We start from the raw sequence: 15,838 nt of genomic DNA on the forward strand, positions 1-15,838 counted from the left end.
CAAGTAGCTGGGTTCTGAAGAACCATCAATAAGCAAACAGTCCTGATGTAAATCCTTTTCTTTTGCATATATTGATGTACTCTGCTCTAGTGCCTGTGTATTCCTGAGAATATTCTTTCGTAATAATAAAAAAGCACGCATATAGTTACTGCAAATCTACAAACAATTTAGCTAAGGAAAACATAGTGAGAAAAGTAATCCATGTACTGGAATATGAGGTTCAGATAAGTAGTCCAGGCCAGAATAGTGCCTAGTTTGCATCTTCAGCAAATTCCATATATATTTTACCACCTAAAAGTCTTCCTATAAACCTTGCCTTGCCTGCTGTTTAATTAAAAAAAAAAAAAAAAAAATTCTTGTCTTCCTTTGCTTGTTAAGTTCAAAATTGTTGTACAGTGAGTTTCAATATGGTTAACTAGGGAGTCAGGATGAGGAGAGAGTCCTCAGTTAAGAAAAGCAAGAGACATTAGGGGAAGCTACGACCGTAGCTGGGGCTCCTGATGTGAGAGGCAAACCGTATGATGAAGTTATATTTCAATAGAATAAACCAGCCAGCTGATCCTTTAACGTTATCTGGCAGCACGTGTAAACTCTTCTTGAAATTGGTATGTGAAAGAAAGACTCTGCTTTGGGGTAACAGAGCTGTGGTACTGGTGGCTACTATACTTGGAGACACAAGGAGGAGACTTGTACGCTGTGCCCTGCCATAGCCACAGACTCATGTGCTGAAGCCGTTCTTATGAGAAGATGAGTCTCCTCTGATAGCCAGGACTTCTTACACAGGGAAAACCTGTGCGAAGGAGCAGTGGTGTGGATGGCTACTCATGTAGCGTTATCTAATGGCTTGAGGCCAATCTTGCCAGCATTTATTATTTTAGCAGTGTCAGCAATGTCAAAGACTAACCTTGATTGCTGAGTATTTTGGGATAAATAGGGGCTTTCTGTTTGCCAGACGTTAGAGCAGGAAAAGGAAGTTTTTCATTTTAACAAATTTGTGAGCCTGACTACTGCTAAATGCCAAGATATGATCAAGACAATTTCATGGTTTTACCTGTCATATCCTTGTAGAGATGAGAGGAAGAGACTTTGCCAATTTTTGGTTTATGAACTGCAATTTCCAGTGCAAAGATAGGCACATTATTAATACTAAGGCTAAAGATACATTCTGTCTTGAGCCACAGGAACTCAGAAGTATATATGCTGCTACAACTGAATATGTAGTATCTTGGTGTTACTGCATTTCAGAATTAGATTTGGGGAGCTTTGATACAATATAACCAGAATGTTATTACTGAAATAAAATTGAAAAGGCAGCTTTAATCATAATTTCAGAATCACAGGATGGTTGAGGTTGGAAGGGACCTCTTGAGATCAACTAGTCCAACCCTCCTGCTCAGAGCAGGGTCAATGAGAGCAGATTGCCAAGTGCCATGTCCAGTTGGATTTGAGTAGTCCTTTCAAATTAACCATAGTTCTGAATTGACTTTGATCAATGAATGGCATAGTACCTCCAGAGCTTTAGAGTATTGTTCTGTAATTATGTTACAACTTGTCTTGTTTCATGTAAGAATATTTATCTCATTTCCTGAGCGTTGTCTCCTTGAGTTTTACAAATTGCATTCAGTTAGTAACAATTTTTACTAATTTCCTATGATGATGTTTGGACTTCTCAAACCAAATACTTGTTTTTCAAATTGGCTTTTGTTTCTAAAAAAATAAAAAACATTCCTGTTTTGTTTCTCCCATCTTTTGTTTGCCCATCTTTCAAAATTTTTATGCGTGTGACTCAAATATTTTGCATCCTGAGAGACCATCATAAATAGCTATTTGAAACTATTAAAATTACCTGAAAAGAAATACAATACAAGGCTCTTGTGTTTTTATGCATGAATTTTTACTCAACAATACTATTCTGTTCAAGATCAATGCATTATTAAACATTCAAATGTTCAATTCTTTATGTACGCCCAATTTTATATTTGAGTCCCTACAAGTTTTTCAGTCTAATATGAATAACTCAGGTACAAGACAACCCCGAAGAAAGTTACAAGCTTCTATATTCTTGCTCTACTGTAAGAGGCCAGTTTATTTTTGGGTTTTTTTCATTTGTTTGTTTTGTAATGGTTCCAATGTTTGGCAGTCAATTTCAATTAACTTCCCTTTTTTTTTGTATTTGAACTTTTACCACTTTCAGAATGCGTTGGATATCAGACTTTCTGTTATGTCCATGGTTGTTTGCCTTAAGGAATTGTCTTTCTGATAATGTCTACAACTCTTTTATTTCATAGGTGTTTAGAAAGACATCTGTAAATCAGCATTGTAGGTACTAAATTTAAAATGGCTATGAAATGACACGGTGTGTTCATGGTTTTAGTCTGTAAAACTGACAAGACAATAAGTGACTTTGCCCTGACATCTCTTCAAAATACTACATGAGGGGCCTGGCCTGGATGTGAGGTTTTCTCCATAGATACCTGGTTCTGTCAGTTGATTAGCATTTTAGGTGAAAGACAGTAGCTACAGGGAGTAGGTAGCTGCCAAGCGCTTATCAAAAACAGTTTTTCAAATCACCCCTTATACTTATTTTTTTAAAAGAAGTAAAAAAATGCATACAAGCAGCTTTTAAAAATAATTACCCTTGTTTTAGAACTGTTATATTTGAGATCTCCATTATTTGAAAGCAAATACATATGCACGAAGGCCACAGGGAAACATTTTTCTAAGGTAAATTAATTCTAGGATGTTATAATATGTGGTGGAGCATATATTTATAAGCCAGTAACGGCACTCAGTTCATGTGTTCAGGAATGAATATCAGTGCCTGAACAAACTCAAGATGTATATGTGTTGGCTGATGTCCTTATTCCCTGTTGTTTGTTATTATTTCCTTTATTAGCATTTGAAATTCATAAAGAACATTGGATACCATAAGGTAAATACTCTGTTGTGTCCAGAATACTTGTCTGAGTGGCAGAAATTATAAGACTGTAGAGAAAAGGACTGGGAGAGGACTTGGAGAGGTCAGCTAATACTTTTCTTCTGCTGCAAGGCAAGATCAAACTATAGCTAAATCACTCTTGATGGATGTTTGTCTAACCAGTTCTTAAAAAAAAAAAAAATACAGTGATGGAGATGGTGAAATTTCCCTAAGCAATTTGTTCCAGTGTCCTACTGTTGTTATTATGAAAGTGTTTTCTAATGTGTCATTTAAGTATCTTTCATTGGGATTTAAATTCATTACTTCTTCTGTTGCCCACAGTCAATGTGGATAACAATTTGCCTTAGTCTTTTTTGCATTGTATACTTCAAGTCTGTGGTGCAAGTTCTTTGTAGTAACAGAGGAATGTAATTACCTTATTTTTAGTGGACACAGAAGTTATTTCTCTCCATACGGATTAGGGATTAAAAAGTACACTTTGGCAGAACGTGTAGTCTGAAACTAAGTAAGTTTGAATTCAATACCCGATTCTGTATGTGATGTAGCACACATACTGCATCTAGTACTTGAAACCTTGATTTCTATATTGTCTTTCATTTAGTTTTGTAATATTACTAAGAATAAAACTTGGTTAGGATGTGTAACAGTATAAATATAAAATTGCACACACTGATCAATAAATAATGACTATATCACAGATCTAGAACCTTTATTATCTTGGTTTGGTTGATGTTTGCTAGTAATTGATGGGAGTCTGTCCACTGACTTTAATGAGATTTAGATGAATCTCCTGCTGCTGAGAGTAGCGAGATTCTTTTAGTAAAGGTGAATTACTGGGTGTTCCTGGAACAACACATACATAATGATTTATTTTCAAGAGTTAATGAGAAAACAAGGGAATTTTACAGTATTAAGATAAAGTTTAAGAGAAAAAAAAGTTGAACCTCCTCATTGTAATTTTAAAATAAGGTTGTTTATAGCATTTATTTTTCCATGTAGTTGCTTTATTAAGGTTTAAATTCTAAATAGTCTTTGACTATTCCTATTGACTTCAAGGGTGTATGCAAGGCTACTACGTCTTTTTCAGTTGCAAGCTTTAGTTTGTCAGCTTTATATGAAGCAGGTTTTGTTTAATATACAAACATGATGCAACTGTTTGGGTGCTATGTAAATAATAAGGTTGTGATCAAAGTTATTTAAATGATTTTGAATTCAATTGAAATATGCACTTTTTGGATTCCACCCAAAAGTGGAGGAGTGTCTGTTTAGGAGAAGGCACAGTAGAGTCTTGATAAGAGGCACGGTTAATGAGGTACAACATATTCCAGTTTTCTCATGCTGCTATCTTGTGCAGCCTATCTTATTGGGATTACTAAAGAATAACCGCCGACTGTCCAAATCTAATTTGGCTCAGTGCACTTCGGTCTTTCTGCCAGATGGAGTGTATTTCTAGTTTTGCTCACTAGAATTCAGATAAACTGTAGTTGGCAGAATATGACAACTTTGACTTTGATATAACCCAGTACACTGTAATGGAAAATAGAAATAAGCTCCTGGACATCAGTGTCCGTAGGTTTGAATGTGAAAAAAAAATGCATCAATTGACTAGCATTCTTGATGGAAGTTCACCAGCTGTTTCACTCTGCGTATCTAAAGTGGGCTGTCAGTATGGCATCGCTGAATTCCTTAATAAAAACTTCACAGGCACCAAATTTTCTCCTTTCATTGGAGTGCTGCCAAAACCAAATGTCTTCATTTTTTTTATCATGGATGTAGCATTTCTGTGTGAGGAGAAGAGGAGTGTGGAAAAGTCTGCCTGAAACAACAGAAGGGAGTGAAATAAACAGTTTGCCAAACTTATGTCCTGACTAAGGATAATTCTGTGTTCTGAAGGAATTTTGGATAAAAAGTCCAGGCATTCTGGCAGTTAGATCTTGGTTATGTTTTTTTAGAGTAGGTAACTTGGCAAAGGATAACATTTCTTGTTGTAAGAGTGGATAATCATAATCATTGATGTCTGCTTTTAACCTTTTTATTTATACTTTTGGGGAATGCTCTTGCATGTATAATGAGAAAATAATGTGCTGTGAAATCCTCAATTAGTAATAAGTTGTCTGGATCAGTTTCTCTGTGCCAGCAGTTACACCTGAAACTAATTTATTTTTCTCATCTGCTGGTATTTTAATTTGCATTGGTAGCATTAAAAAAAAAATACTGTTCATGTGAAGATATCCCAGAAAAATAATCTAATATAAACTGTTCGCTTTGCTCTGTACTATTCAAGGACAGCATGTCTTGGGGCGTGTGACCTGTTTAGGAAAATTAATTAATTTCCATGCTTTTCTAATGTTAACATCAGAAATAAAAATTTGTTCTCCAAATTGTCCCTTTCTTATCCAGTGGGCTAAAATAAACTGGTAGCTCAGCCATCAAATTGCTCCTTTGATTTCAGACAGGTCCATTTCTTTCTTCAGGCTCAGCTCACATTGCAGTTGTTGAATTTAGAACCACATAAGCCCCTTTATTGTCATTTCAGTTCTGCTGCTTTTTTAAGAGCTCAGCTGTGTAAGTGAGGACAGTCTATTAGCATCTGAAATGTTTATTCCAATGAGGACATATTGAGAGGTGCCCCCTTGGACCATCTGGCCACCTTTTGTTAATATTAGTTACAGAGAAGGACTCACCTTTTCCTCCATTTCTGCCTGATCATTTTTGTTTTGAAAAAAAGAATAAATACAATACAAATGAATAACCAAAGCAAGCACATTCTGCATCATAACTGTACAGTTACCAAGAAGTGGGGTCCCTACTGGTCACGAACTCTTTCATGCCAGTAGGGTTTTTATCATGTAAACTTAAAGATGTGGGCCTGTGAGTTGGTCCATTGGCATAATCTTTGGTAGTGTCTGACACGACTGCTGCTTAATCATTCTGTTACAGTTCTTGCATTAGGTGTCATTCTATTTTTGATGTATCTTCCTTTCTGTTTGTCTGGTCCTCTGCCTCCATGAGGCTGCCCATGAAACAAAATTAACTTCGGATCCTTCTGGAATCTGCTGCTTCCTGTGCTGTAGACCTGAGGAACTCCGTGTGGTCTTGCAAATAACTGAGTAACATTGATTTAATGATTCAAAGAATTATATAGATGAACCTTAGGAACAGATATGCTTTGAAACCATAAGATAATCAGATAATTCAAGTTGGAAGGAACTTAAGGAGATTGTGTAGTCCAAATTTCAATATTCAAGACCTCATGATTCCTGGAGTTTCGTTTAGTATCAGAAATTAATCCAGGGGAAAAAAAAATACATTCACACGTATTAAAAATTCTTTTTAGTTTGTTTTACAGCTGGAATGTGCTATGGATTTAGCATGTCTCAGAGGGAATACTTTTTCTTGAGTCTTACTGAACAAATGAAATTCTACTCTGGCTCATTAACAGAGAAATCAAAATGAATGGCAATAATCCAGATATCTGCTGTAGTCCTATTTCAGAATGTTGTTTATATTAACACTGTTAGTATGTAAAATGTTTGGGTTTTAATTATGGCTTAAGAAAATAAACATTTTTAGAGAGGTGAATGAAGTCATCCAAGTAAACATGCCAACCTGAAAAACAGCTCCCCAAATTAAACCAAGAAGCATTATGAAAAATGATTCATTAAAGATTTTTTGAATTTTTTTCATAAGCCTCCACACTCATTTTCTGTGCAAGTGAAGTTTCCAGTATCACACAGACTGTTTGTTCCTATAGCATTATCCAGATAAACAGAAGCAAATAATGAAAGTCTGCAAAACAAATACAAAGAGCATCACTTTATCCAAGCTGCTGTGCAGTGCTGATTTTTCTCCTACAGTGAAGGTCAATGCAGCTCAGAAAAATAGAAGTCACTCCTGCACTCTGTGTTAGATTCATGGTTTAAATGGACATACGTGTTTTTAAACAAGTTTATTTGGTCCAGACTTCTAGCTCCTTTGATGCTGGTGTATCACTCATTCAAAAAAAAGCAGAACAGCGGTCTTTGCTCAGTTCACATCCTCAGGTGGCAATGCTACAAAAAAGTTGATATAAGGAAGGTTTGTATTTCTTCAGGTATGCTGAGTACCCGTGTCCCCTTAATTCACTGTGGAGTACATTTGAAGAACTTGTACTAGCTTGATTTGTACCAGGTCTAACTCTGGCAACCTGTACCCATTGCACATTGGGTTTCCCACAGAAGCTGCTCTCAAGAGTAGGGCTGAACTGTCTGGGACTTGGTAGAACTCAGGGGTCGCCCAAGGGCACAGTGGTATCAGAGCAATTCCCCCAATTCAATACTTGTTCCCACTATAAATCTGGTTCATAAAATGGCTTTGAAATGCTTATATTTCTTGAAACTGAATTATTATTTCATATTTCAAGTGAGCAGACCTTTTTCTTTTATTATAGTGAACTAATTACAGGGTTATTAGAGTATTAGCGCTCCATAGCCTTCCAGCCAGATGATATTAGTTGCTTGACTGAGCGCCAGTGTTATCGTTGAGTGATGTTGAAAGGGTTTGCCCACAATCACCTGGTAACTCTTATCTACGGAGATTCAGCCCAGTGGTTTAGTCACTAAACCATATAACTTTTCATTATTTGCTCATTACTTTTGCCAGATTTTAGCTACTTGGTCTGGAATTTTCCTTCCTTGGTATCTGCTTGAAGTAGTATGTGTAATCTCTTTCTAGGAACAAGATCAAGAAACATGCATTGCTTTTCCTATATAGATTTTAAATGAATAAAATAATTCTTACAAGCCCTGTGAGAAATTCTTCTGCTCTGGGATATGGAGACACCATTAAAATCCAGGAGAGAATCTTCCTTGAGTCGTGGACGTATTTTCATTCTTCTGCCCCCCACCTAGATATTTTCAGATTATAATTTTCCCTTCAATATGCCAGTTGTTATTAGTTTCAAACAACCATATGCAGAGTTTGGTCCCTAAATGCTTTTCAGTTTTCTTCTGCTGTAGGTTTGCACTGTTTCAGAGCTGTAAGAATGAAGGGACTTGCCCTGCAGTTTTGGGAGATGCTGGTAAATAGACAGCACAGGCAGTACGGAGACTCTTTGTTGCTAATAGTGCTCTTCCTTTTGGTGCCAAAGAAGATTCCTCTGCAACAGAACAAAAATTGGACAAGAGGAAAGAGGACAGTAAGGATTAGAGGAATAGGAAGCCCGTGGGAATGGAAAGGGAATCTAGGAAGTGACCATGGGGAAATAGTGACTGCTGAGAACTGAGATGGGAGAAAAAAAGATTAGTTAAATGTGTACATGGAGGGAGACTAGCACTTAGGAGTGAAGAAGCTGAGAGTGAAAGAAGGAAATAAAAGGGGAAGAGATTTGGGTTTGATAGGCTGTGGAGGATCGGTCGTCTCAACTTTTGAGGTGGGTCTAGGAGGCAGGGGATGATAGGAATAAAAGCAGCTGAGATGGAAGCATGGGAAGAGGGAACCAGTTCATACAGTGCAGAAACTGGGGTAAGCCAGGGAAGGTGGAGTGGATGTGAAGAGGGAAGACCATGCTCTGTTTAGAACAGGAGACAAATCAGTTCTGATCACTAAAGGAGTCACCAGATGTTGTTCAAAACAAAAACCTGGAACAAAACTCATAATTCTAGTGGAATCTAACAACTGCAGGCTCAGTAGAGATGTGGGGTTTATGACATACTATTTTTCCCCATAATCATCACCTTTGAACTCTTCAGTTACACTGGCAATAATTACTCCCCTTCCTTGTTCCCCTCTTGGGCTCATAATTTTTTTAACTTTCCCTTTGCTTGTAGCCTACTCTGCTCTGCAGGTGCCAGCAATTCTTGTCTTTCAAACTGTCTTTTATTAACATAGTTCAGCTGAATTCAGAACAGTTGTTCATAACCCATACCTTCTGTTACAAGAGCTGAAAAGAATTTGTATGCATTAAGTTGGTCTCTTTTTTTCCTTAACTATAAAAATTGTTCGTATGAAGTTATTACTGAACCTTACAAACTTCTGCAAGAAATACTTGTTCCTCTGAGTGCTTTCAATGTTATTTGCAGGTTTGTTTTTGCACAGTGTTGACAATAGAGTGAGATTTTTCATGTTTTCTGCTGTTTTGTGAGATCGAATGGGGGAGGTTGGTAAGATGATGATGGTGATTATTATTATTATTTCTTTTGGGAATATATTAAAAGATAGAACATGGATAAATGGAGCCTCAAGGGTGACTCATGTTTTTGTTTAGCTTGAACTGGGTCCAGCTTCTAAGAGGAACTTGATTTTAGGTGCATGTTTTTCCAAAGTGTTTTAAACTGAAGTTATAATTCCGGAGGTCTCAATAGCATGTGTTTGTTTTTATTTAGAAATGTTTAAGGAATGTTTTTGGTGAGTGAATGTAAAATAAATAAAACTATCTCAATCTGGAGGTTGCAATTCTTCGGCATATTCAGTGTCAGCAAAAATCAAGTGGAAGAATGTTATTTAGAGAATGGACTCAGTTAATTTTTATGATTTACTTTGTAAAGAATTGTCTTTATGCTCAGTTGCGAGATGCAAAAGTATGATTTCTTGGGTAGTGTTCGCTTTTTACTTTATAAATGTTTGCATATTTGGAAGGTGGCTAAAATTTGTTTTCAGCATGGGCCACTGCCTGCTTGTCTTTGGGTAAGACAAATTCAGAAAGTGCTTTTCTTCAAAACAACATACTGTTACTGTATTAATTGTCACTGGGTGTGTAACAGTGTGACACCTTCATGGTATTGCTTCTATAATGTTGTTCAAGGTGTGGTTCTAATTTTTTTGCCATTATAAATTCTCAGTGAACATTGTTTATAACTCAGTTTTTATTTAAAAAAAAAAAACCAAAACAAACAACAAAATCTTGCTGTCATTAGCTTGTGAATATTTTTGAAATTTGCAAAGCAGTGACAAATGATGACAAAGCAAATGATGACATTCATTTTATAAGTTGTTGGGGGAATGAAACAAAGTCAGGGCTTCACTTGTTTTTTGTTTGTTTTAGGGGATTTGTTCTTATGTCTTATAAATGACTGTTCACTGAGAAAGTATTCGTAGTACTCTATTCATGCAGTCGTAACTTACCTTTTGAATATAGTAGATGAGGATAGAGTAAGAATATAATAATGTCATATATTTTAAAAATGTGGCGTAATGGATATTTCTGATAGCTGTACTTCAATGAAAAGGAATTTCAATATTTGAACCTAGTTTGCAAGTTGAACAATAAATGTCCCTCAAGTAATTTAGAGAGCATAGATGCTTTCGTCCTAGTCAGCTGCATACTGGGGGCATATACTTTATCTGTATTTCAGTATACTTAAATATCTGTAAAACATGAGACAAAAAAAGAGTCAAATTTGCAAAATAAGGAGTATTTATTATGTTGCCTGCTTAGACTGATTTTTCCATATGTATCATGACCCGAATGAGACAGCTGCAGAATTTGGCCAAGCAGAGCTGCAGTAGTGTGTACAATGGCTTTGTTGGTCATTTCAGTAGAAGTACAACAGACGTACGTAGTGAGCTGAGATGTACGTGAGAGAAAAATGTTGATGAAAGACACTAAATTTAAAAATGCGTCAATTATTTTAGGGTTTCATTGACCTTTGTTCTATGGTAAAACTTAGAGATTGTTTTCCAGCTCCAGTATAAACGTGCATCTTTCACTTGAGAGTACTTCACTAAAATTCTTCAGACGATTTAAAAGTTTTGTGTACAAAAGTTCAGAGTAAGTAAGATTTTCCTGTCTACCTGTGAGAGATGAGAGGAGTTTGACCGCACAATTCTTACTAAAATTAACGGGTATTATATGATTTGATCTACAGCCCTTGTCATGAAATGTCCCTCGTGCAAATTTTACAGTGATTGTGTTCAGTCTACTGATCTGTTGCTGGTTTTGAATGATAAGAGTGTTGCAGAGTTAATACTTGGACTATATGTTATGCAATACGTTTTTGTACTAATTCTGAAATGTGTTTTAATTGCAGGGATATTAAACCAGACAACATCTTGATGGATATGAATGGACATATTCGATTAGCAGATTTTGGTTCTTGTCTGAAACTGATGGAAGATGGAACGGTAAATTAAAAAGAATGATATATTCCTAAAGACCTTTTCTTCAGTCCTTTGCTAGCCACTAAAATGTGTGCTAATAAAGATAAAAGGTGCCTTATGTCAAACGAAATGGAATTGTAATGGTATTGGCATGTAACTAACCTTGGTTCAAAATATGTCTGCACACTGCTTGGATTTACTGTATGTTAAAAGCTTTTTAGATGCATATAGTCAATTCATGAATAAAGAAAGAGAATCTGCACTGTCAGTACTGAGTAGGTGTTTGTTGATGAACTATGAATCTCTCAGTTTTGAGCTCTGAGCTCTAATCTTTATTGAAAATGTAAGCTTTAGTATAAGCAGGATGAGATACAGAAATATGATGATGTGCTAATTGTAGTATATTTAAACTTGCACAGTATATAGCAGGTGTGACTAGAATGTAATTCCAATATGTTAATCATGTCCCAGGGTGTTACAAAGTATTTGAGTTAATATATGTGATTACCTAATCTATAATTACTTAACGGCTCTAAGCCTAAGAATTGACAGTTTTGTTCTTTCTCTGTTACTAAATATTTGTAAGAGTTTAGCAAAAGTATATTATTGGGATGCCTATTAATGTAGTGCCTTGGATGCTTAAGTATTTCTTTAAGAATTTAGAAGCTTTTGTTTGTGTTTAGTTGTTATAACCAGAACACTAGGCTAAATTTATATATACATGCACAGTGTCACAAATAGCAGTGTCTGTAATGATGGAAGTTGACTTTAGTCTTGGAAATGTAACTTCTGCAGGTCCAGTCTTCAGTGGCAGTTGGAACGCCAGACTACATCTCTCCAGAAATCTTGCAGGCCATGGAAGATGGAAAAGGGAAGTATGGGCCTGAGTGTGACTGGTGGTCCTTAGGCGTTTGCATGTATGAAATGCTTTATGGAGAAACGCCCTTTTATGCTGAGTCCTTGGTGGAGACCTATGGGAAAATAATGAACCACAAAGTTAGTGCACTTTCTCTTTCTGTCTCTCTCTAAGCTAATTTTTAATAAGTAATAGGGTAACTTGAAGGCTTATTTAAAAATGAGGTTTTATGTACTAATTATGTTAACGTTCATAAATGTAGAACGAAAAATATATTTCCATATAGTAAGTTTATGATTATGGATTGCAGATGGCTTTGCTTTAGGATAAAGCAGTTCAAAACTAAAAATCTGGATTTGGAAACATAGCTGTTAGTTCACTCTATGGAGTAAATCTTGGCTACATTACATCACTCCTTTTGTGTTACTTTCTTCTGGCGGATCCATTGGTTGGCTTATGCAGAAGATTCTTAAATGTTCTTCCACATGGAGGTAGCTGTAGAATTCAACAGTGTAAAAGAAATCTAAATAAAGAAGAAAAACTAGGAGACAAAAAAATTTCAATAGTTTCTATCCTTTGGAAAAGTCTTTTTCCTAGAAACCTTACTGCATATATTTAAGAACTGGAGTATATGCACATTTATTTTTCTACATAATGATTTTCACTAAGAAGGGTGATTTTTCCAAATTTTTCTTGGTAATAAACTATTTTCTCTTATTTTAATCTTTAAGGAGAGGTTTCAGTTTCCTGCTCAAGTGACAGATGTCTCTGAAAGTGCAAAGGACCTCATCCGAAGGCTCATTTGTAGCAGAGAGCATCGACTTGGACAAAATGGGATAGAAGACTTTAAGAACCATCCATTTTTTGCTGGGATTGATTGGGACAACATTAGAAACTGTGAGGCACCTTATATCCCAGAAGTCAGCAGCCCCACTGATACATCAAACTTTGATGTGGATGATGATTGCTTAAAAAATTCTGTAAGTATAGAATTAACATTTTGAAAAATCTGATTTTATAGTATACTTTATAACAAAATACATGTAAATGGCAGTTTATTTCAGTGTGTTCACTGTGTTCTGCATAAACAACAAATAAGTGCTGCTTTGAAGAACTGTGGGGGGAATATATTCATAGTTCGGAGGCTGATGCTCCAAACATATATGTGTGAAGATAACTTCAGTTCAATTTTGTAAATTCATTGTAACTTTACACATATTTAACTAATACATACATCTCTTATTTGCAGTAACGAGTTCTTAGTGTCCGTGTCTTACAAAGAATAATATATACATGTAGATAGTCTGCAAGACACAGTATTTCTAGCAGAGCATTGTTGAGACTTGTACTAAGTTTGCATAATGCATTTCATTGTAGTGCTCTACTCTAATTGCTCATGTCTCTGTCAGATTCCATTCAGTTCATTCCCACTAAAATTTTTCCAGCTTGTTTTCTGACTTGAGTTGAGTTTTGGGAAATTTAGGAGAAACATTACAGCCATTTAAAATCATTATGTTACCTTTTCTTAAAATTTAGAACCTTTTAGCACTTTCAGTGTGATAATCTTCTTCTCAGGGACTTTCTTTTGGTAACCGTTAAGGCCAGCTCTAGTATAGCAACATAAACCTTGCATCTTGGGGTTAAACAGGAAACTTTTAATAGGATATTTAAGAATATTAGAACTTACAATGGTTCGAATAATATAGCAACAGGATTACTTTAGCCTGAGGAGGAGCTCAAAGATATGTCTTGGTTTGTAGTTCTTTGTCTGGCAGGAAAAAGGAGCAATGAAGGAAGAAATGGTCAAAGCACTAATGGGATTAGAAAACCCTGTTGTAGTACTTCTTTCTAGTAAATGTCTGACTATTGTTCTCTCCAAATAGAGATAGCCCGCTCAGAAGTGGGGTTGGTAAATCTACAGGCAGGAAGCCCTGCTGACTAAATAGTGGAGAGGAGTATAGGAGGGAGTAAAAGGTGATACTTTTTGTGCTAAGAGCTTCTTGGAAAAAAGGAGGAATAAATTGGCTTTTAATATGTGTAATGTTCTGCTTTCCTCCAACAATAGCCTGTTTAATTAGAAAAGCATTTTTGTGCCAGCATGCTGTATTTTTGTATATTGCATGCTATTATAAATAGATTTAGGTGATGCCGTTTCACATTTGGGCTGTAGATAAGGATGACTGTGAATATAGTTAACATGGTATTATCACTAACACTTCACATACGGTTAAACTCAAAAATCTTTTTCTTTTAAGTTCAGTAGGATATTACTTACTCGACTGTCCTATTATTTTTCTAGGAAACAATGCCTCCACCATCACACACTGCATTTTCTGGCCATCATTTACCATTTGTGGGTTTCACATATACAAGTAGCTGGTAAGTTAAGAGTTCCAAAATTATCTGTAGGATAGTTACATAATAAGTTTCTGTTTCTGAAACCAAATGCAAACAGATACCAAAGAATGTGGTTTATTGAGGAAATTACTAGGCCATAATCTAAAATGCTGTCTGTCCAAAAGAATGAGCTCTCTGCAGGTAAAATTTACATGAATTTAAAGGTCAGCACCTGTGTTCAGAGGAGTTTTGTTGAGAAAGGTGGTTTTCAGACAATGTGTGAAGTTAACTTATGTGACAAAGTTAAGACCAGATGTGTGGACCCAGAGAGAACTTAGCTTATTAGACTTTAAAAATGGTTTTATTTCTAGTCCTTTGACGCTTTTGTAAGTTTGAATGGAAATTTTAAAAAAATTACTTTTATTGATATTTGGTATTAATGTTGTATTTGTCATGTTCATCTCTACTGATAAATTAAATAGTAACAAGGAAGCCCATGTATGTTCCTTGATCATTTATAAAATAAATAAATAAATAATGTTTACTAGCATGGAAAAAACAGGCCTATGTTTCTGCAAACACATGTGCTTAATGCTGGTTATGTGACATGTCCTATAGACTTCAAAAGGATTTTTTGTGTAAGTAGTAGTATGTGTACATGAGTATCCACAGAATCAGGGCCACAGCATTTCTGATATGTACGTGTCCTAGTTGTCATGTGATAATTTCACATCACTTGTTGAGATTGTTGTCTTTAAAGTATTTGGGAAACTTGATTAATTATTTTAAAATAAACTGTTATTGTAATCTTACTAACTATCTAGATTGTTGCTTTTTGCTATCTGGCTGATGTAGACTGTCCATAATGATCATTTTTAATCAGGAGTTCATTCAGTTTTATGTAACAGAAAATGCATTGAGGAGATCAGTCATGCTAAGTAAAAATGAATTCAATTTTTAATGAGAACATACTAACAAGGTATTATTTTACTGTGTAATAAATTACATAGTAATTAACAATTTAAACAACTATTTATTGGTTGATTTTTTTTTTTTTTTAATTATTTTAAACACGGCCTATTGTAAAATCCAATACAGTTTAATTTTTTTTCCCCAGTGTGCTTTCAGACCGCAGCTGTCTCAGACTGACAGCTGGACCACCCTCCATGGATCTTGATGCCAGCATTCAAAGAACTTTGGAGGATAGTTTAGCGACAGAAGCTTATGAGAGGAGAATAAGACGTCTAGAACAGGAAAAGCTTGAACTTAGTAGAAAACTGCAAGGTATTGTCATTAAAAAAAAAAACATTCAATCACTTTTTTGACTTAACTTACAAAGCTGCAAGCTAATCTATGGTTTATACTGTGGGGAAAAAAAAATATACCTCCTGGAATGCTTTCTAGCAGAAGAGAATTCTCTTCATTATTTCCGTTGACAAATTAGACTTCTGTTACTCTTTATGCCTGAAATATCCCATGTATGCAACTTCTTATAACATGCTAACTTTGTTCACACCATGCCTTGGTTACTATGGCATAAAGATTTCATTCTTAAAACCTCTAAGAACTTAGTTTGTCCAGCTGACAATTACTGAAAAATTGGCACTTAGTAGTTGGAAATTATAAATTGT

The 15,838-nt window shown here is 35.5% G+C and overlaps 1 protein-coding gene across 3 annotated transcripts in view; it reads left to right on the top strand.

Annotated features, from left to right (window-relative positions):
- Window positions 1-15,838, top strand: part of CDC42BPA (CDC42 binding protein kinase alpha) — a 189,013-nt gene that overhangs the window by 96,490 nt on the left and 76,685 nt on the right. For all 3 annotated transcript variants that reach the window (XM_050895160.1, XM_050895161.1, XM_050895162.1), the window contains exons 7-11: window positions 10,945-11,038; window positions 11,810-12,010; window positions 12,602-12,850; window positions 14,170-14,249; window positions 15,325-15,491. In XM_050895160.1, the coding sequence (XP_050751117.1) occupies window positions 10,945-11,038; window positions 11,810-12,010; window positions 12,602-12,850; window positions 14,170-14,249; window positions 15,325-15,491 (791 nt within the window). The remainder of the gene's footprint in view (window positions 1-10,944; window positions 11,039-11,809; window positions 12,011-12,601; window positions 12,851-14,169; window positions 14,250-15,324; window positions 15,492-15,838) is intronic.

The sequence above is a fragment of the Gymnogyps californianus genome, chromosome 3, assembly GCF_018139145.2.
Source record: "Gymnogyps californianus isolate 813 chromosome 3, ASM1813914v2, whole genome shotgun sequence".
Classification (NCBI taxonomy): domain Eukaryota; kingdom Metazoa; phylum Chordata; class Aves; order Accipitriformes; family Cathartidae; genus Gymnogyps; species Gymnogyps californianus.